Below are 22,500 nucleotides of genomic sequence, written 5' to 3'. Positions count from 1 at the left end.
TTTTCCCTTGGCCAGTGCCCTTGTAATGTAAAAAAAAAAAAAAATATATATATGTGTGTGTGTGTGTGTGTGTGTGTGTGTGTGTGTGTATATATATATATATATGTGTGTGTGTGTGTGTGTGTGTGTGTGTGTGTGTGTGTGTGTATATATATATATATATATATATATATATATATATATATATATATATATATATATATATATATATATATATATATAAAGAGGAGTCCCCGAACAGGGCTGAGAAAATTTATGAAAAGAAAGGGATAAATGTCTTGAAACATCCCTCTTAAATGAGTTCAGTTCATAGCTAAATGGAAATACAGAAGCAGGTAGGGAGTTCCAGAGTTTACTAGAGAAAGGTATGGATGATTGTGAGTACTGGTTGACTTGCATTAGAGAGATGGACAGAATGTGGGTGAGAGAAATAAAAAGAAAGCCTTGTGCAACAAGATTGTGAGAGGAGGAGAAGGCATGGTGTTAGCAAGATCAGAAGAGCAGTTGCCACGAAAATAATAGCAGAAGATAGCAGTAGATGCAACAGTACAATGATTAGAGGGAGGCTGAAGACAGTCAGTCAGAGTAGAGGAATTGATAAAATGAAAAGTTTTTTGTTCCACACTTTTTAATAAAACACTATGAGTGAAACTCCTCATCGTCAAGAATAATTCCATACATGAGCAGGTAAGGTATACATGGTACAGAGGTAGCAGTTGGAGTCTGTGAAAAAAACTGACAGAGAGAACTCAGAACTTCATAGAATCTTATTTAGCTAGAGATGAGATGTGAAGTTTCTTGTTAAGATTATAAGTGCAGAACAGGGGATAGTTGTCTGGAAGGTTGTGTTGAATTGATAGATGGAGAAATTGAGTTTCTTTTTTCCTTGAGAAGGAACAGAGCGTCTCAGTGTCATGGAGTCAAGGTGATCCTCATGACATGATTGTATATGAATACAAAGGTATGATATCCATTATAGCAGGCAATAGAGGGGCAGAATATTTTTGTGAAAGCAACACACATACTAAAGAGGGTCATGGTCGGTGGTGGAGAAATGCCTTGATCATTATTTGCTATGTTTTCCTTGTTCCATGCAATATTTCACTTTGTGGATCACAAAACAATAATTTCTTTGTGGTAAGGCTCATTTAAAGCTAATTGAAATGTTGTTTTGTGAATATACTGTATTTCATGGCTCCTAAGACCCACCCAGTTTTGGCAGACATTGAAGTGAAAAAAAGATAAATGAGTGGATTGCAGCTCTGAATATGAAGTGAAAGATTTCACTTGATATTTGAAGACTTTCACATGTATCTAGATCATTATTAGAAATATTGAAAAAAAAATATATGGATCATCTTTATTGAGTTACACTTGATCAGATTTGAAAAAGAAAACATCTTGTCGTACGATAAAAGTAAAAACACGCAAATTTACATTCATTTTAAATTTTCATGATTTATTGGGGAAAAAAAATGAAAAAAGTGACTGCCATATAAGGCCTTTTCAGTAGTGTCACTGCAAGGCCAAACATGTTTGAGTTCACGCTGAACAGGACAGTGCTGAGGACACCATCAGTGGTGCCAGACGACCGTGTCACTGTGATCTCAATCCCTGGGAGAAGTTATCGTACACATCAGTCACCTGAGCCAGCACTGTGGTCAAGACATAAACACAGCAGCATAGTGGAAGAGTTTGGAGATTTATTCCTTGATGGGGAGTATTATAGGTCACCAGTGTTTCATCATTTGAATATGCCGAGGGCCGAGCAGCGCAATACTCTTAAAAAACAACAGGTCTTCAGTCCTGGAAGTGGTTTGATCTACGCGGGCTTATTTTGAAGGTGTTCCATTGTAGATGTATGGCTGCGGTTTTCTGATGCCTATATAATTGAATTATGTCAATAATTAGCAGATAATCTATTTTTACCATCATTCATTACTTTATGATATAAGGATTTGCAAAAATATTATCATTTTTTCACCTAATAATAGAAAAGTAACTCCATTATTGTATCGAAGTCACGACTAGAAGTATAGAATCGGACAACACCCACAACAAGGACGGATAGATGCGACATGTCACCAGCTACCACCAGCTCCTTAATTTATTTCACGCTGTATTTTTTATATCGGTTCTTTCCAGTATGCCGCACAATATGTAAACGTAAATCTACATCTACAGTACCCACTTCTATGGCCTAACATATGCCTAACTATTCAGTTTTATTCGAAATGTAACTCATTCTTGATCTCATTCCATGAGGTTAATGGGGTTGCTCCATGCTGATTGGCTAAAAAGCATTTGCCAAACGAAAGCAAACGCTTTGGAAAGGCATTTGCTCTCGTTTGCGAAAACTTGCCTCCGTTTGACTTCATTTGCCCTCAGCTGTGCCGCTACTGAAAACGCCTATAGTGTATAAGTAAGAATTCTTTGGAAATAAAAGTAAGGAAATTGAATATTCTCTAACTAAAATGGTTGTTCTTTTTAAGAAATAGTGTATAATTCTTAATTTGCTTCCCAATTGTGATGCTCTGACCAAATGAAAATTAAAATTTTTTGTCTCATTTTGATAAATAAGTAGGTAAATAAACAAATAAATAGAATTGCATATCCACAAAATGGTTTATCATGATAACCTTTGTTTGAACATATTACTAAAACTATTATTTCAAAATTATTGATAAATTGTATGCTCTCCATCCCTATTGTGGTGATCTGAATAAAAGAAAGGCTCTTTAAAATGTGATATTTATAAATAACCAAGTCAGTTGTGAGTGGCTCATAGGCTTCACACACTCTTATCTATGCCAATAACGAGATTAAAACAACAATTCCAATACACTCAACCTTCGAAACAACGGACAAATGCGTGCACGACCCTGTCCATAGATTGCAAAAGTACGTAAAAAACTGTATAAAATGTACGTAAAATACTGTGTAATCATTAAGAAATCATCCCCTGCTTTGCCCCTCACAGTGGCATTGAATAAGCCATGGCGGTTTCTAAAGCACCACAGCCAACCGTCACTAGCCTTGAAATCTGGTAGCCCAAGTTTGACCACTAGACGTTTGGCGGCTGACATTATCTCCACACCATGCACATTAATCCCCACAGATCGTTCCTGCACGTACCATTTCATTATGACGGACTGAAGATTAAACATGGCGGCCAACAGCTGATGACGCAACCGACCTGCCACCTACCGGACAATTATTTGCCGGCAACGAACAATCACGCGCATTTTAATATTCGTCCATAGATTAAACCGGACTCCAGAATTTGTCCGTAGTTTCCGAAATACGTTGATGATAGGTCCATTGTTTCGAGGGTAGAGTGTATTGTCATGCATTGTAATATGTTTCTGAACTACTTACTTATCCATGGTAATACATGTATATCTTATATCTCACGAAGAAATTGCTAATAAATGATAAAATACAACACACTAACATTAGTGTCCTCACCATCCTCATGCTTGTCACCCTCACACCTACACAAACATACCCTTGTAAAAGATGATACATGATTGGCTAAGTGTCCACCATCTTGAAAACAATGTGCCAATGACAGGCCTTGATACATGACAGATAGCCTTAAGCATTAGCAAACTGTGCTACATAAAAAAAAGTGTGGTATTTGAAAAGCGCCTCGATTGTGCCTGACAGGGTCTAACAGAAAAGCCACAATCGTGCCTCATGGGGTATAAGAATTAAGCACCTCAGCTCAGGCTGGACAGTGTGGAAGTTTTGAATGGATTTGCACCATTGTAGTACTCAGCAGCCTGCTCCTGGCCACTGCATATATATTGCCAAGTATAGAAGATTTGCAGTGTCTTTCTTCCACCTCCCAAGTTAAAAAATCGTTCTATAAGCTATGTAATCATATTTAGAATATTATAATGTTAGATAAATTAATGCAAAGCGTGAAAATATGAGGACTAGTAAAAGATCACTATATGTGTGTCTAATGTAAACATGACAGTAATGTGAGACAGGTGAACCAGGTTTCTCTGGTTCTGCTATAAGAGACATTAATAAACGCCACTATAATTGCATGCGGAGTGAGTGAGTGTGCACTATGGCAGTCATGAAAACATGAAACCATAACCAATTGTATAGCAGATAAGAGATAGTAGAAAAGGAAGATTGTAAAATTGGAATATTGTATAACGATGAATTAGTAAGGAAGACCTCTATTTGTGTATTCTACATTATAAGGGCTTTTATATATCAAATGCAAAATAACTCTTATATGACTCATAATTTTCTTGCACAAACTTCAGGTATGGGTGGAGACTTCAATGCACTTCTGGAATTTGCTGATGGAGAAGATGGAGAGGAGGACAATGAAAAACTACCCTCCAACTTATTCGATGATCTAGATGAAGATGAAGAGGAAAGGTGAGGGAAGGATAACAAGAATGTAATCTGGTTAACATCTCTTAAGATTCTTATGGTAAACTTTGCAAATATGTTAAAAGGATGAAAGATAACAGCTGTCTGTCTTTTGCTCTGTGTTCAATAGATTTTTTTTACTTTTGAATTTTATTATGTATTGTCAATGATGCACCATTAATATTAAGCTATGAATATGAGGGAAATATGAGTTTTTGATGAAGTGCCACCAAAGTTGGTTGGCAGATAAAGACTATTTCTTTCAAAGAAAATTCAAACCATAGACAGCTACATTTTGGATTTGCTGTCATGTAACAATTCAAGATATAGTTGATAGAAGCTTGTTATTGTTCAATGTTGTCCATATTATTCTCTTAGGCATTATCATTAGCTTAGAGCTCAGTACATATTGGCTTTGTTTTATCTCACTTACAGACGAAAGAAAGAAAAAGGTAGGGAAATAGTGTCAGGTCCTCGTGGGCCCCCTAAAGGCAAGGTCGGAGTGCCAGGTATAGGTTCACCCTCTGCTGGCCACCTGTCACACCCACAGTCCACCGTAGCACCTAGCCAAGGATCCCAGCACCACACCACTGGTAGTGTCACTTTAGATTGTGATGCACAGCCCCAGGGTCTGCATCCAGCTTCAGCAATAAACTCCAGTATACAGCAAAGACCAGGTATGAATTTTAAAGGTATTATTAATGTAACACTAATCATCACCATATTGCCTTTCTACAAGGCATTTCAAGCATGAATAGAAACAGGTTTTGCAATATGTCACGCTCAAGCATGGTAACAACAGATACTTCCTTGGGATCTCCTGCAGGACTCTCACCTGGCCCTACGGTGGGTCCGGTGCGACTTTCCATGACCACCTCTCCACAGCAGCATCCAGTGCAACCTCAGATGGCTCCTCAGATTACTCAAACTTCACCACGTAAGTAAAATTTGATTTAGCTCTGAAGCAGTTTGTGGTGTGATCATATGTATAATTGTCTAATATGCTTGATCAAGGGTTCCCAAACCAGGGGTTGGGACCCCTTTATTGGGGTCAGAATGCTCACTATATGGGGTCATAAAGAAACTATGGTGATCAGGGATTACAAGACAATGTGAAATTCAGTGCTGTGTGGTACTTTCTTGGGGCAGGGGGGAGGAAGTCAAATGATAATAATTGCTTCAAGCACCCTTACATAACCCACAACTGACCCTTGAATCCTCCCTCTCCCTCAGTCCCCTACTATCCTTCTCACTCTTATATTGTCATGAAATCGGCATAATATAAGTTTTGTTTTGTCTCCCAATTATACTAATTCATTCCAAAAATTTCCTCATTATTGTCAGCTCCCCAAAAACTTTGGTATGTAACTATATATGCAAAAGAGTCTTCACTTCATGGTTTTTGACAATTGATGAAATTAAATTTACATAAATTTTTTTAAATAGGCTCTCCAGTTTGTAATTGCCAAATTTGAGAATTTCATCTGGATTGCCTTTCTTTTGTAAGTAAAGTCCAAATATGTTTTATGTGTCAACTGTTAATTCTTATTTACATAAACACCATCATATAACTAAATATTCACAATAGTTCTGTAAATATAGAAGTAGATATAAACACTTGGGATGTATCATAGACTACAGATACATGCCCTTGCTGGACTAAACCCTCATAAGGCTTATGGACCTGATGGGATCCCTCCTATTGTTCTCAAAACTTTGCTTCTGTGCTTGCACCTTGCCTGGCCAAACTCTTTCAACTATGTCTATCAACTTCTACCTTTCCTTCATGCTGGAAGTTTGCCTACATTCAGCCTGTTCTTAAAAAAATGCAACTTCTAATTCCTCAAACTATCACCCTATACCTTTAATTTCTTGCTTGTCAAAATTTTTTTAATATATCCTCAGTAGGAAGATTCTCTAACATATGTCACTTCACAATCTTCTCTCTGATTGCCAGTATGGCCACTGTATTGGTGATCTTCTGGCCTTCCTTACTGAGTCTTGGTCATCCTCTTTTAGAGTTTTTGGTTCTGATTGTCCGGCACAAAGCTTTGATTTCAAAACTGCTCTCCTACTGTTTCTATTATTCTCTCTGCTACTTTATCTTAAGTTTCCTTTCCAACTGTTCAATATTCACTGTTCTTCTAAATCAATTAACAATGGTGTTCCTTAGGGTTCTGTCCTGTCACCCACTCTCTTTCTATTATTCATTAATGATCTTCATAACCAAACTTCTTGCCCTATCCACTCCTACGCTGATGATACCACCCTCCACTTTTCCACGTCTTTTCAGAGACAACCAACCCTTCAGGAAGTCAACAGATCATGCAGGGACGCCACAGAAAGCCTGACTTCTGATCTTTCTAAGATTTCTCATTGGGGCAGGGAAAACTAAGTGTTCAATGCCTCAAAAACTCAATTCCTCCATTTATTAACTTACATAACCTTCCAGACAACTATCCCCTCTTCTTCAATGACACTCAGCTATCCCCATCTTCTACACTGAATATCCTCGGTCTGTCCTTTACTTATAATCTAAACTGGAAACCTTACATGTCATCTCTTTCTAAAACAGCTTCTAAGAAGTTAGGTGTTCTGAGGCGTCTCGGCCAGTTTTTCTCAGCCCTCCAATTGTTAACTTTGTACAAGGACCTTATCTGTCCTTGTATGGAGTACTCTTCACATGATTGGGGATTCCTTTGACACAGTTTTGGTGGAATCAAAAGCTTTTTTTCTCATCATTTCCCCTCCCCCTGACTGACTGTCTTCAGCCTCTTTCTCACTACTGGAATGTTGCATCTCTTTCTCTGTCTTTTATTGCTATTTTTAATGCTAAATGCTCTGCTGATCTTGCAAACTGCATGCCTCCTCTCCTCCTGCAGCCTCACTGCACAAGGTTTTTTTTCTTCCTCATCCCTATTTGTCCAACTCTAATACAAGAGTTAACCAGTTCTCTCAATCATTCATACCTTTCTTTGGTAAACTCTGGAACTTCCTGCCTACATCTGTATTTCCATCTTCTTACCACTTGACTTCTTTTAAGAGAGAAGTTTCAAGACATTTGTCCCTGACTTTTGGATAACTTTTATGATCTTTAAGGGAACTGGCAACCCAGTGTGCCTTTTTTTTTTTTTTTTCAGCTTCCCCTCTTGGGGGAAAAAAAAATCTGTCACAGGTTGGCAAAATTCTCTACCTTCCATACCTTCCATATATCACTTCATGCTTTATTTAGTACGTTTCATTTCATTACACTCACGAATGATTTCTGAATCTAAACATCATATGAAGCCCTTAGAATCATACAGTACCAAGTACCATATGTACCAAAAATGACTTATGCTCACGAAAGGCTTCTACAACCTCCCTTCTGTCTGGAGTATGAATCAGAGGTACAAAAAGAGAGACACAAATTGGTAAGAAATCAATGTAAGTCATGATGACTGTCACCTCTATGCCTCAAAGTGTGCGCATGCGTCATGTATGAGAATCAGATGGTACCAAGTTTGACGTGTGGGGTGGTGTTAACTTTCATCCAACTAGAGTTATCGATGCAAGGCATGTTGGACCACCAAGCGCAATTAGGCCAATGGGAGCATGTGACATGTGCTTTTTCAACCAATCAGCATCCAGTAACATCCCTCCACACTAAAGTATGTATACACAGCTGGACAGATACTTTTTGTGTGGTGTTTCCATTAAAAAAGTAATTATTACTGCCACTATGAGTTCATCAAGTAGTGAAAGTGATGGCCAAGAGGGTCTTGCCCCTGTGAGAGCATAGAAAAGGCTGAGAGGCTGAGTAAATGGAAAAGTAACATCACAAAGCAGAAGAAAAATTTGGGCAAGGATTATGTGAGTTGCCATTTAAGGAGACAAATAGTGATGGATGTTCTGCAAAAGTAATAAAACCAGGAGTTTGTTTGTTTTGTTACTTTAACTTTGTTAAACTTTACTAGAAATTTTACAGGCAATAGTAACAAATTTCATTATCACCATCATCACAATAATCATTATCATTATTGTCATATTTTTTAAATGAATAATTCATGATATGATATGTTAATTGTTAGACATCATTAAAAAACAAACAAAAATAAACAAAGGAATAGCTCTATTAGTTCCTGAGATGCATGGGTTTCAAAGTTCACAAACTTTGAAGCCGTTTTCTAATGTTTTAAAAAAGTGACGCTTGGTACCGTATGATTTTAAGAGCCTCATATTAAAACCTTTGTATATTGATAATTAACTGAAATATGATAAGGTGAAGTGAAAAAATAGTGTCTGCATTGTTTATAAACCTTTTGGTTTATTGCAACAGTTTGCAGTAACTTAGCAGTAATTACTAAAATAAACTATCCCATATTGTGATGATATCTTCAGATTTGTGATAAAATGTTATAAAAGTGGTAAATGGAATATTTAAGGATCATAACCATAACACTGCGCTCTATACAAACACTTGTCAGTCAGTCAGTCACACTTTGTCACTTGTGTGGAATAGACATAGCATGGCCTCCACTCCAGTCCTCTGCAGATGATTTCCTGTAGGTATGCCAAAATTGTGTATTATTTTTTCTCTCCAGTAAAGTTCAGTTGCACTTTTGATAAAAACGCTAGAGCTATGATTAAATATCTTGACCAATACATTACAGTATATAATGTGCAGAGAGAGAGAGAGACTTGTAGCATAACCTTCGTCAGTTTTCTTTAATTATTAAGTCTCCTCTATCTCTGTCTACAAATAGCCTAATATAATGTTCAGGATATATATATATATATATATATATATATATATATATATATATATATATATATATATATATATATATATATATATATATATATATATATATATATATATATATATATATATATATATATATATATATATATATATATATATATATATATATATATATATATATATATATATATATATATATATATATATATATATATATATATATATATATATATATATATATATATATATATATATATATATATATATATATATATATATACATATACAGGCAACTCCCACTTAACGAAGGGGTTACTTTCCTAAAAAACACTTCGTTAAGCAAAACTTCGTTAAGCGAACCAATTATAACAAGTTTAACCCCTGATTTGAACTTCCATTGAGAGTAAGCAAAGCGAGAGTGCATCATAGTACAATAAAAGGTTTAATGAAAGTAAAAATTATGAAGTTAAACATTTAGGTAGTTTAATTTAAGTCATTATAATGTACACTAATGTATGTATGTACGTAACTTTATAATGTTGATGATCTTAACTTTATGAAGGGAGGGAGAGTGAAACGGTAAATACACTAACCAGCAACTTGTGGAATGTAAACAAAGTGCGCATCATGGTACCGCATACAAAACTTATGTACCACATTTCCACAAGGCTTTCCATTTTATCCATTGTAGAGTCACGAGTTCAGGTGGTTCTTTTAGCTTTCAAGGAAGATGCGGTCTCACCAGCCTTCTTAATAGAGTCTGCTGACTTGCTGATGGAGTCAAGATGGTGGCAAGCAATGTTATTAGTTTTCTGGCCTCTCTCTTGTCTGTGAATAATACCCAGCTTCACTTCAAGAGTAAGATACTTCCTGATCTTCTTAGGAACGTTAGGCCACATTGCAGGGTGTTTTGGTGATAAGTTGAACTAGGAAAGATGAGCTGCTGGTGACGCTGTTATGTTTTGACTGGGGAGTGAGTGGTGCGCATGATCTTGATCTTGATCTTGATGCTACAGGTGACGCAGAATTTCTTTTGAGTCAGGCCTTTGTATCAGTAGCGCCTGTGTTGTCTACGAGAGGCTTGATCTTGATCTTTATTCTACAGGTATCTCAGGATTTCTCCTGAGGCAGGCCTTAGTACCAGCAGCTCCTGGTGTATTCAAAAGCCTTTCAGCTTGCATGATACGGTGGGGCTTTCAAATTTTGAAAAAAATTACCTGGATAAAACTTCGTTAAAGCGAGTTTGGTGTTCATTAAATGAGCAGATGGTAGTAAAACGAAACCTTCGTTGTAGCGAAATTTCGTTGTGTGAACCTTCGTTAAACGGGGTTGCCTGTATATATATATATATATATATATATATATATATATATATATATATATATATATATATATATATATATATATATATATATATATATATATATATATATATATATATATATATATATATATATATATATATATATATATATATATATATATATATATATATATAAAGGCAACCCCGCTTATAAAAGTTCACACAACGAAGTTCAACAAGGTTTCGCTTTACCATCTGCTCATTTAACTAACACCAAACTCACTAACGAAGTTTTATTCAGGAAATTTTTCCAAGTTTGAAACCCCGCGTATCAACCGACAAGCTTTTGAATACACCAGGGCCGGTATTTATCAAAAATTCCAAGGGCTTGGGGGAAGTCCTAAGTGCTTGGGGCTCTCCTAAGTGTTGTACTTCCAACTGTGAGAAAATCCTTGTTGCTTATCCCAACGTCTTGTGGTAAGTCCCAAGTCGCGCTCCGCTTGGGAGAACGAAAACGGTGTCCCAAGGAGTTGGAAGCAGTCACAAGGCAGTCAAGATGGCCAAGCAACATCAACATAGGCTTCGTCAGCGCAGGAATTTCCAGCCAAAGAGAGACATATTCGACCAGTATGACAATGCTGAATTCAAGAGAAGGTTCAGGGTTGATCGTGCTAGCCTTGTGTTTGTGACAGACTTAGTGCGACCTGCAATTGCTAATTTAACAAAACGAAGTTGTGCTGTGAGTGTGGAGATGAAGGTGGCACTGCTTCTTCAGTATTTGACGACGGGAAAAATGAAGCAGTGCAATGCTGATGACTTTGGACTTTCACAGCCCACCATCAGCAGAGTGATCAGTGACACCTTGGATGCCCTTGTACACCCTGACATCATCCGGAGGTTCATTCACTTCCCGGTGAATCTACAGGAAGTGGAGGGGATCAAGGGTGAATTCACTGCAATTGGTGGGTTGCCCAATGTGGTGGGTGTCATTTATGGCACTCACATACGAATCACGGCACCCCACGAATATGAAGAAGTATATATATATATATATATATATATATATATATATATATATATATATATATATATATATATATATATATACATATATATATGTATATATAGATAGATAGATATATAGATATATATATATATATATATATATATATATATATATATATATATATATATATATATATATATAAATATATATATATATACACACACACAGCGGAATGTAATGTATTCCAACATAAATGGAGTGATATCGGGATTTTAGAACTCAACGATTACTTGAGGACAAGAACCCAGATATTGTGGGTCTTACTGAAACAAAACTGAGAGAGGAGAAGACCTGATGATGGTTGGAGAAGGAAATATAATGTTTGGAAAAGAAATACAGTAGGTAAGATGGGAGGAGGAGTGATGTTGCTGGTTAAAAAGATATAAAGGTGGATCAAGTGAAAGAAGGTATGGGAAAGGCAGAAGTGCTAAAGATCAGAGCAGAAACTAATGAAGGAAAAAGAGGCACTACATAGTGGTGTACGTACCACCTAAGACAAATGCATGGTCAGTACAGGAATATGAAGAAATGATAAGAGATACAGGAACATGTCTGGAAGAAATGTTGGGTGGCTGTGAACGAACTATAATGATGGGAGATTTTAATTGTAAAGAGGTGTGTTGGGAGGACTGGTCAATGGAGGATCAGAGACAACATGGGAAATACACTATTGACACTGGCAATGGAAAATGTGTTAACTCAGTGGGTCAAAGAAGATACTAGGTTTGGAGGAGAGGAGCATCGTCAAGACTGGACTTGGTCTTTAGTACAGAGCCAATGGTCATTGAGGAGATGAGGGTGGAGTGCCCTTTAGCAAAGAGTGATCATGCAGTTTTGGAGTTCAAGGTGATAGATGAAGAGAAATCTAGAAGAAATGAAGAATATAAAGTGGGAAGATGGAATTATGCCAAGACAGATTTTGGAAACCTAAAGAAATTCTTTCAAGAGACAAATTGGATGAAATTCAAGAGTGCTAAGGAGCAAATGAAAAGTGGAAGGAATTTATAAAAATATACAAAGAAGGTGAGAAAAATTTGTACCAATAAGACAACATAGAGAAGTTGGAAAGCAGGACTGGTTTAACGATAGATGTGAAAAGGCTAGAACAAGAAAAGAGGATGCATGGAAGAGGTGGAGAAGGAAAAGACGGATTAAGCAGTGGGAAAGTTACAAAAGAGCAAGAAATGAATATGTGTTGATTAGAAGAGAAGAAAGAAAGAAACAAGAAAAGGATATAATTGATAAATGTAAAGACCAACCAAGGCTTTTTACAGACATGTGAACAACAACATCAAAAATAGAGAAAGTATTGAAAGTTTAGAAGTAAATGGAGTATGCAGTGAGGATCCCAGGAAATGGCAGAGGCTATGAATGGATGCTTTCGGAAGGTATTCACAAAGGAGACTGCTTTTGACAAACCACTGGTAATGGAACAGAAAGGGATTATGAAGGAGTTTCAAGTAACTGTGGAGGAGATCAAGAATATGATGGGGAGTTTAGAAGTGAGAAAAGCTGTGGGACCTGATGGGGTATCAGGATGGATTTTAAGAGAATGCAGGGAGCAACTGGCAGAAAAAGTTTGTGAAGTAATTGATGCCTCATTAAGGGAAGGTGTAGTGCCCCAAGACTGGAAAAGAGCTAACATTGTCCCAATTTATAAATCAGGTAACAAGAGAGACCCATTGAACTATAGACCAGTGTCACTTACAAGTGTGGTAGCTAAGATGTGTGAGAGGGTGGTGAAGAATAGATGGACAGACTTCTTGGAGAAAAATGACATACTTTGTTAATGTCAATTTGGTTTTACAAAAGGGCATTCATGCACGACAAACCTGATATGTTATTATTCGAGGGTGATAGATGTAATACAGGAAAGAGATGGTTGGGCTGATGGAATATATCTGGATTTAAAAAAGGCCTTTGATAAGGTACCACACCGGAGACTGATTTGGAAACTTGAAATGGTAGGAGGAGTGCATGGCAGTTTACTAAAATGGATGGAAGACTTTTTGGTAGGAAGAGAAATGAGAACAATAATTAAGGACAGACCATCAGAATGGGGCTTGGTGGAGAGTGGAGTTCCACAGGGATCAGTGTTGGCACCAGTAATGTTTGCGGTCTACATAAATGACATGGTGGATGGGGTGTCCAGTTATGTGAGCCTATTTGCAAACGATGCAAAATTGTTAAGAAAAGTGAGATGTGACAAAGATTGCGAACTACTCCAGGAAGACTTGGACAGAATATGGAAATGGAGCTGTACATGGCAAATGGAGTTCAACACGACAAAATGCAAGAAATTAGAGTTTGGCAAGAGTGAAAGAAGAATCAGGAGTATGTACAAGATAGGAAATGAAGACATAAAACCAGTCATGAAGAAAAGACCTTGGGGTGACAATTACCAATGACCTATCGCCAGAGAGACATATAAACAAAATAATTGGAGAAGTATTGAACTTATTGAGGAACATAAGAGTGGCGTTCGTATATTTAGATGAAGAAATGATGAAGAAAATAATTACTGCAATGATAAGACCAAGGCTTGAATATGCAACAATACAGTGGGCTCGAACTTAAAGAAACACATAAGGAAACTAGAGAAAGTACAGAGGGCTGCAACAAAATGGTGCCTGACTTAAGAGATTTGACTTATGAAGACAGACTGAACAGAATGCAACTTCCGACCCTGGAAAACAGAAGAGAAAGGGAGACCTGATAGCAATATACAGAGTGATGATTGGCATGGAAAAAATGGATAGGGAAGATCTGTGTATGTGGAATGAAAGAATGTCGAGAGGGCATGGGAAAAACTAAAATGGCCACTTATAGGAGAGATGTGAAAAAATATAGCTTCCCTCATAGAAGGGTGGAAGCATGGAATAGTTTAGACGTGGAAGTGGTCAACGCAAGGAATATTCATGATTTTAAGAAAAAGTAGATATGGAGACGGGACAGTACGAGCATAGCTCTTTTCCCGTATGTTACAATTAGGTAAATACAATTAGGTAAATACACACACACACACACACATATTAACGGTTCAAGAGAAATATAACTTATTTTTGGAAATATACAAAACTGGGGTCAGGGAATATGTTCCGAAATATAGACCTAAAGAAGAAGGAAAGAAAGATTGGTTTAATGCAAGATGTGCTAGGGCAAAGGAGAAACGAGATGGAGCATGGAAAAGGTGGAGAAGAAACAGAAATCCAGAAAATAAGGAAAACTTCAAAACAGCAAGAAATGAATATGCTAAGGTGAGAAAGGAAGAAGAAAAGAACTATGAAAAGGACATTGTCGAAAAATGTAAGGAACAACCAAAATTGTTCTACAGATTCATAAATGGAAAAATAAGACAAAAAGAAACAATAGAAATGTTAAAAGGAGAAAACGGAATGGTGGAAGACCCAAAAAGTATGGCAGAACTGTTAAATAGTAAATTTCATGAGGTCTTTACTAAGGAATGCAAATTTGAAAGACCACAGGGTAATAGAGACTGTCTATATGAAAGAGATTAAAGTAACCAAGCTTGAAATAAAAAAGTTGATGACGGAATTGGATGAGGAAAAGGCAATGGGACCGGATGAAGTCTCAGGCAGAATACTGAAAGAATGTAGGGAAGAACTAGCAAGTCCAATATACAACATCATAAAATGCTCAATAGAAAATAGAACAGTGCCAGTGGAGTGGAAAAGAGCTGAGGTGGTTCCCATATATAAGAGCGGAAGGAAGGAAGAACCTTTAAATTACAGGCGGTATCACTAACTAGTGTAATATGCAAGATGTGTGAAAAAGTAATAAAGAAGCAATGGATCGAGTTTCTTGAAGACAACAAAATATTGTCAAATAGCCAATTTGGTTTTAGAAAAGGTCGGTCATGTGTGACAAATTTATTGAGTTTCTACTCTAGAATAGTTGATAAAGTACAAGAGAGAGGGATGGGTTGACTGTATTTATTTAGATCTAAAAAAGGCTTTTGATAAAGTGCCACATGAAAGATTACTATGGAAGTTAGAGGAGAAGGGTGGCTTAAAAGGAAGCACATTGAGATGGATGAAGAATTACTTAAGGGGGAGAGAAATAAGGACGATAGTTAAAGATATGAAGTCCAAGTGGAGAACAGTAGACAGCGGAGTGCCACAGGGGTCAGTATTGGCACCAATACTTTTTCTCGTATATATAAATGACATGCCAGAGGAGTGAACAGCTACATAAATCTGTTTGCGGACGATGCGAAACTGTGCAGAGTCATTAAACAAAAAGAGGATTGTGAAATACTACAGGAAGACTTAAACAAGATCTGGTAATGGAGCAAAAAATGGGAGATGGAATTCAATGTGGACAAAAGCCATGTCATGGAAATGGGAAAAAGTGAAAGACGACCAGTGGGAATCTATAAGATGGGAGATGGAGTAGAACTAGAAAAAGGAAAAAAGGAAAAGGACTTGGGAGTGACAATGGAAGAAAATAATCAACCGGTTAGCCATATTGATAGAATTTTCAGAGACGATAATTTGCTAAGGAATATTGGAGTAGTATTTCACTATATGGACAAGGAAATGATGAAGAAATTGATAAGTACTAAAATAAGACCTAGATTGGAATATGCAGGAGTTGTGTGGACTCCCCATAAAAGAAACACATAAGAAAATTAGAGAGACTACAAAAATGGCTACAAGAATGGTTCCAGAATTTAAAGGGATGGCATATGAGGAGAGACTAAAGGCAATGGATCTACCAACCTTGGAGCAGAGAGAGAGAGAGGATCTGATACAAGTTTATAAATTGATTAACGGAATGGATGAAGTGGATAATGAGAAACTGATCCTGAGAGAAGAATATGACTTTAGAAGCACAAGATCGCATAGTAAGAAACTAAGGAAGGGACGATGTCTGAGAGATGTTAAAAAATTTAATTTCCCGCAAAGATGTGTTGAGACTTGGAACAGTTTGAGTGAGGAAGTGGTATCAGCAAAGAGTGTACATAGTTTTAAAGAAAAATTGGATAAGTGTAGATATGGAGACGGGACCACACGAGCATAAAGCCCAGGCCCTGTAAAACTACAACTAGGTAAATAAATACAACTAGGTGAATACAATGGGAGGCTAAAGAAGTGGTGGATAAAACAGACGGAATAGACATTACATGGAAGAATGAGACTAGGAATGGAATACAAGTGACTTACACAAATATAGATGGATTTCTGTCTAAGAGGCTAGAATGTATGGATTACCTAAGAAATAACGAACCGGACATAATGTGAGTAGTGGAAACAAAGCTAAGGCCTGAATTAAAGCTAGACTGGTTTGTTGTAAAACACTACAAAGTATGGAGAAATGATAGAAAAAATAAGGGAGGTGGTGGTATAATGGTTCTTACTAAGGAAGATCTGATAGTGAAGGAGGTGAACTATAGTAAGAGAAATGAAGAAGTGATAAGTATGCTTATAACAGATGGTAAGAGGGACATTAATATTATAACAGTTTACATACCACCCAGAACCAGTGATTGGGAATATGAACAGTACAAAATGGTGATGAGAAATACTCTAGACAGAATGAAGCAAGAACTCATCAGAAAGGATAGAGTGATGATAGTTGGAGACTTTAATTGCAAAGAAATAGTGTGGGAAGACTATGTAGTGGTGAACGGTGGTGAGTGGGCAGAGGAATTGTTAAAGGTAGCAACAAATAACTTGATGACACAGTGGGTGAGATCACCAACAAGGTGCAGGGGACAAGATGTTGCAGCAAGGTTGGATTTGGTATTTACCAGGGGCATCTCTCTAAAAGAGGAAATTGAACATGAATGTCTCTTGGGGAAAAGCGATCATGATGTCCTAAGCTTTGAGCTGGATACGGAATTAAGCACGAATAAGATTGTGGAACGCAAGGAGGAAAAATTAAATTATATTAGGGCAAATTATAACCATATAAGGGAGTTCTTTAATGAAATTGACTGGTCCGTGGTATACCAGGAAAGTGATATGCAATTGAAATACGATAAATTTATGGATTTGTGTAACTCTGCTGTGAGAAAGTTTGTGCCAAATCACAGAAAGAGGACTTTAAATAATAAACAGTGGTTTAATAGAAATTGTGAAGAAGCAAAAAAGAACAAAGAAAAGGCATGGAAAAAAATAAGAAAAACAGTGATGTATTATCAAGAGAAGTTTACAAAACAGCAAGGAATAGATATGTTGAAGTAAGGAGAACAGCACAGAAGGAATATGAACAGAGGGTGGTGGAAAACTGTGATAGTGACCCAAAAATGTTTTACAAATTCATAAATGGAAAACTAAATATAAGGGAGGCAATAGAAAAGGTAAAAAATTGGGAAGAATTATATGAGATGCTGGAGATATAGCTGAAATTTTGAACGACAACTTTTGTAAAGTGTTTACAAAGGAGGAGCATTTTATGGGAGGAAGGCCTACGGAAATAAAGCAAATGCAGGACATCATGGTTACTAAGGAAGATGTAAGGAAAATTATAAGCAATCTGGATATTAATAAATCAATGGGGCCTGATGGCATATCTGGGAGGTTGCTAAATGAATGTAAGGATCAATTGTTGAACCCGTATTTGATATTGTGGAAACCTCCATACGAACAGGATTAGTCCTGAAAGAGTGGAAAAGAGCTGACATTGTGCCTATATATAAGAATGGTAGTAGAATGGAACCGCTAAATTATAGACCAGTATCGTTGACTAGTATATTGTGCAAGGTATGTGAAGAAGTAATTAAAGCTAAGTGGAGTGAGTATCTAGAAAGTGAAAACATTCTGAGTGAAAGACAGTTTGGTTTCAGAAAAGGAAGATCGTGCATATCCAATTTATTAGGTTTTTATTCAAGAGTGACTGACATACTACAACATAGAGAGGGATGGGTGGATGCTATCTACCTGGACTTGAGAAAGGCCTTTGATAAAGTACCACACAATAGACTGATGTGGAAACTAAAGAAGATTGGAGGAGTAAGTGATAAACTAGCAAAATAGATGGAAAATTACTTAGTGGGAAGAGAAATGCTAACAGTGGTGAAAGGAAAGAAGTCCGAGTGGAAAAAGGTAACCAGTGGAGTTCCACAAGGGTCAGTGCTTGGTCCCATCATGTTTTTGATTTATGTTAATGATAGTTACATGAAAATGTTTGCGGACAATACTAAAATTATGAGGAGAGTAAAGAATGTGGAATTTAATATAAACAAGAGCCATGTTATGAAAATGGGAAGAAGTAGATACAGACCAAACGGATTACAGGCTGGATGATGAGAAAATTGAAGAGACCAATGAGGAGAAATGCCTAGGAGTAACCATGCAAAACACTTTTTCACCGGAGAAACACATTAACATGATATTTTGGAAAACATATAACATGCTTCAAAATATATGTCTTGCATTCCACTACCTAGATGAAAGATTGATGAAGAAGATACTATGCACTTTAATAAGACCCCAGTGAGAATATGCAGCTTGTGTCTGGTCACTGCATATGAAGAAAAATGTGAAGGTGGAAATGGTACAGAGGCTGGCAACAAGGATGGTACCAGGACTCAGGGAGTTAGACTATGAGGAAAGGCTGAGGGAACTGGGGCTGACCACATTAGAAGAGAGAAGAACAAGGGTAGACATGATAACTATGTATAAATTGGGGAACAAGATTGACATATTGGACAGAGAGTTGATAAAGGTGACCACAAGTAATCATCTCCGAGGACATGGAAAAAAACTATTAAAAGACATCTGTCTAAATGACGTGAGAAAGTAGTTTCCCGCATCGTAGTATTGATAAGTGGAATAAACTGAGCAGTGATGTCGTTGATGCAGTGTGTGTCAATCAGATGAAAGAGAGATATGACAGGAGTGGCCAAGGAGGCAGGACATAGAGAGCTTAGCTCGGACCCTGTGATACACAAATAGGTAAATACACTTAAATGGACAAGAGATTATTTGAAGGATAGGGAAATGAGAACTGTGATCAGAGATACATACTCATCTTGGGATAAAGTAACATGCAGAGTGCCACAAGGATCAGTGTTAGTCCCCATTATGTTTCAAGTTTATGTAATCGACATTCACATTGGGATAAACGTTTATATAAATTTATTCGCTGATGATATAAAGTTGCTAAGTGTTATTGAAACCAGAGTGGACTGTCTGCTGTTGTAGGAAGATTTAAACAAGATCTATGAATGGTGCAAAAAGTGGAAATAGGAGTTTAATGCCAAGAAATGCCATATAATGGAAATAGGAAAGTGTAAGAGAAGACCAGCATGGAACTATTTGATGGGAGAGGAACAAGTAATGAAGACTAAATAGGGAAAAGATCTTGGAGTGATCATACAAGAAAATCTGAGCCCTGATAAACACATAAGCAAGATATTTGGACTATCATATAAGATGTTGACTAATATAAGAGTGGCATTTCATTACATGGATAAAGATATGATGAAAAAAAATCATCTCAAGCATGATACACCCAAGGCTGGAATATGCAGCAGTGGTATGGTCTCCGAGCTCTAAAAAGGATATTAGAAAATTGGAAAGGATGCAGAAGATTGCTACAAAGATGGTGCCGGAATTAAAGGATCTCACATATGAAGAACGACTGAAGGAAATGGGACTGCCAACCTTACAAGATTGAAGAGAACGATGGGACCTAATAACAATGTATAAGATAGTAAATGATATTGAAAAGATAGACAAAGAAGACCTGGTGCTGTTGATGGAAGAAGATGGAAGGACAAGAGGACATGAAAAGAAGGTCAGGATGAGGCAGTGTATGAAGGATATTGGAAAATACAGTTTTCCACACAGAATGGTGGAAAAATGGAATGCATTGGATAATGGAATTGTTACAGCACATAACTTTAAAGAAAAACTAGATAAATGGAAATATGGAGAAAGGACACTATGAGCCCCACTCGAACCCTTTACAATACAACTAGGTAAATACACACACTTTACTCGTAGTGTAGTTGTTAGCACACTCGACTCACAACCGAGAGAGCCTGGGTTCGAGTCCCAGGAGCAGCGAGACAAATGGGCAAGCCTCTTAATGTGTAACCTCTGTTCACCTAGCAGCAAGTAGGTACAGGATGTAACTCGAAGTATTGTGGCCTCACTTTCCCAGTGTGTATGGTGTGTAATGTGGTCTCAGTCCTACCCAAAGATCAGTCAGTATGAGCTCAGAGCTCTTTCCGTAGGGAAAAGGCTCTCTGAGTAACCAGGAGGCGACCGTGATGAATAACACTTTACCCTCATTTATCTGGATTTTGGTTAATATGGAGAGTGTCCTGATAATAATTTAATAATTTGAGTTCGGACAGCCAACAAATTAATTCATAGAACAAGTGCCTCATGCAGTACCAGAAATGGCTAGTAGTTGGTGGCGCCAGTGTGGCAGGTGGTTGTAAACGAGTCCAGCTAACGCTAGTGAACAGTATATTGCTTAGTATCAGTGAGCAAGTTTGTTAATTTTTCAGTAGCTGAGGACTGTTAATTATATCTCCCAAGGGTGTTAGGTGTAAGTGAGTAGCCCGTTGTAACTTAAATGCTGGAATTATTAATAAGAAAATTAGAGAAAGGAGCTAGGTATGAGTGTTTGTGAGGAGTATGATGTGGCCAAGCTAACTGTGTTGGACATTAGTAAATCAAAAGATAGGCTGGTAGAATATTTTGCCAAATACTGTGTGGCTGATGCATCATCAAGGACAAGTGGTAAAGGTACATCAAGGAAAAATGTAAGGAGTAGAAAAGATACTGCATTAGATGCCACCATTATGAAGTGATTTGTGCAGCAGCTCAGAAGCTGGAGCCAAATTTGTTATAGAGAATTTCATGTGAAACTATGGGTGACTTTGGTAATTCTGCAGTTGATACAGGCTTTTTAATGCTATTGTGCAGGATGAAGCTGGGGATGTGAACACAGCCAGCATCGCATGACACAGATGCATGTTGTGGTAGTATACTCACTGTACTTCACATCTATGAATTTTTTTTTCATGCACTTTGCTTTTACTGTTTTGCTGTTACTGTTTAGTTAGTTTTATGGTTAGGTGAACTTAGATTAAGTTTATTTAGGTTTAGTTAGTCAGGGAAACCAAAATAGAAAAATTTTCTCAGTTAATCAAAAAGTCTAAGAGTCTAGACTTTTTCATTATCCGGACAAGTGCCTGCACCATTTAGTCGGAAAAAAAAGTTGAGTGTGTGTGTGTGTGTATATATATATATATATATATATATATATATATATATATATATATATATATATATATATATATATATATATATATATATATATATATATATATATATATATATATATATATATATATATATATATATATATATATATATATATATATATATATATATATATATGTATATATATTTCCATTAAAAATTTATAATGTTTATTTTTCAGTGTTGTTGGCAAATAAGGGGCTCATTAATAATCTAATCTCTATTTTCCAAATGTATCCTGTGTAATTTACCCACTTTTCTCTGATAGTCATTTCATCTATGTCATGATCCCTCCACACAAACTGTGTCTGCCTTCATCATTTTAGTTTTGACGAAAGAGAATCGAGTGATAAACAAGGGTTAAGGAAGTGATGAAAGCCAGAGGAGACAGTTAGATGAGTTACAGTAGAAAATAGAAATTAAATTATTGGTGATCTCATTTTAGATAACTTTTAACACTGAAACTGCCTAATAATACTATGGTTTGGGAGGAGAAAAAAATGTATGAAGAAAAGTATTTGGGAGAAATAAAAGCAGATCAGACTGCAAGAAGAAACATGAACTAGACTGCATCAGGAAAATCCTCCTACAAAGGCTAAAGCTCACAACTTTCAATAAAAAAATAAATTAGTCTTCTCAAGTTTCATATGATCTATGCAGTTATTAATATTACATACATTATTTGAGTTTGATTTGGCTAGACTCAGTTTAGTCAGCATGGTCCCAATTCTATCTTACAAGA

General features: G+C 36.7%; 1 protein-coding gene across 1 annotated transcript in view; it reads left to right on the top strand.

Annotated features, from left to right (window-relative positions):
* Positions 1-22,500, top strand: part of LOC123518657 (histone-lysine N-methyltransferase 2C-like) — a gene marked incomplete in the record, with an annotated part of 371,622 nt that overhangs the window by 207,437 nt on the left and 141,685 nt on the right. Inside the window, 3 exon segments of the mRNA XM_045279595.1 lie at positions 4,287-4,404; positions 4,834-5,075; positions 5,225-5,335. Of these exon segments, the coding sequence (XP_045135530.1) occupies positions 4,287-4,404; positions 4,834-5,075; positions 5,225-5,335 (471 nt within the window).

Source organism: Portunus trituberculatus, chromosome 44, assembly GCF_017591435.1.
Source record: "Portunus trituberculatus isolate SZX2019 chromosome 44, ASM1759143v1, whole genome shotgun sequence".
NCBI lineage: Eukaryota > Metazoa > Arthropoda > Malacostraca > Decapoda > Portunidae > Portunus > Portunus trituberculatus.
The sequence above is the reverse complement of the archived record's forward strand: the minus strand, read 5'-3'. Positions and strand labels throughout refer to the sequence as shown.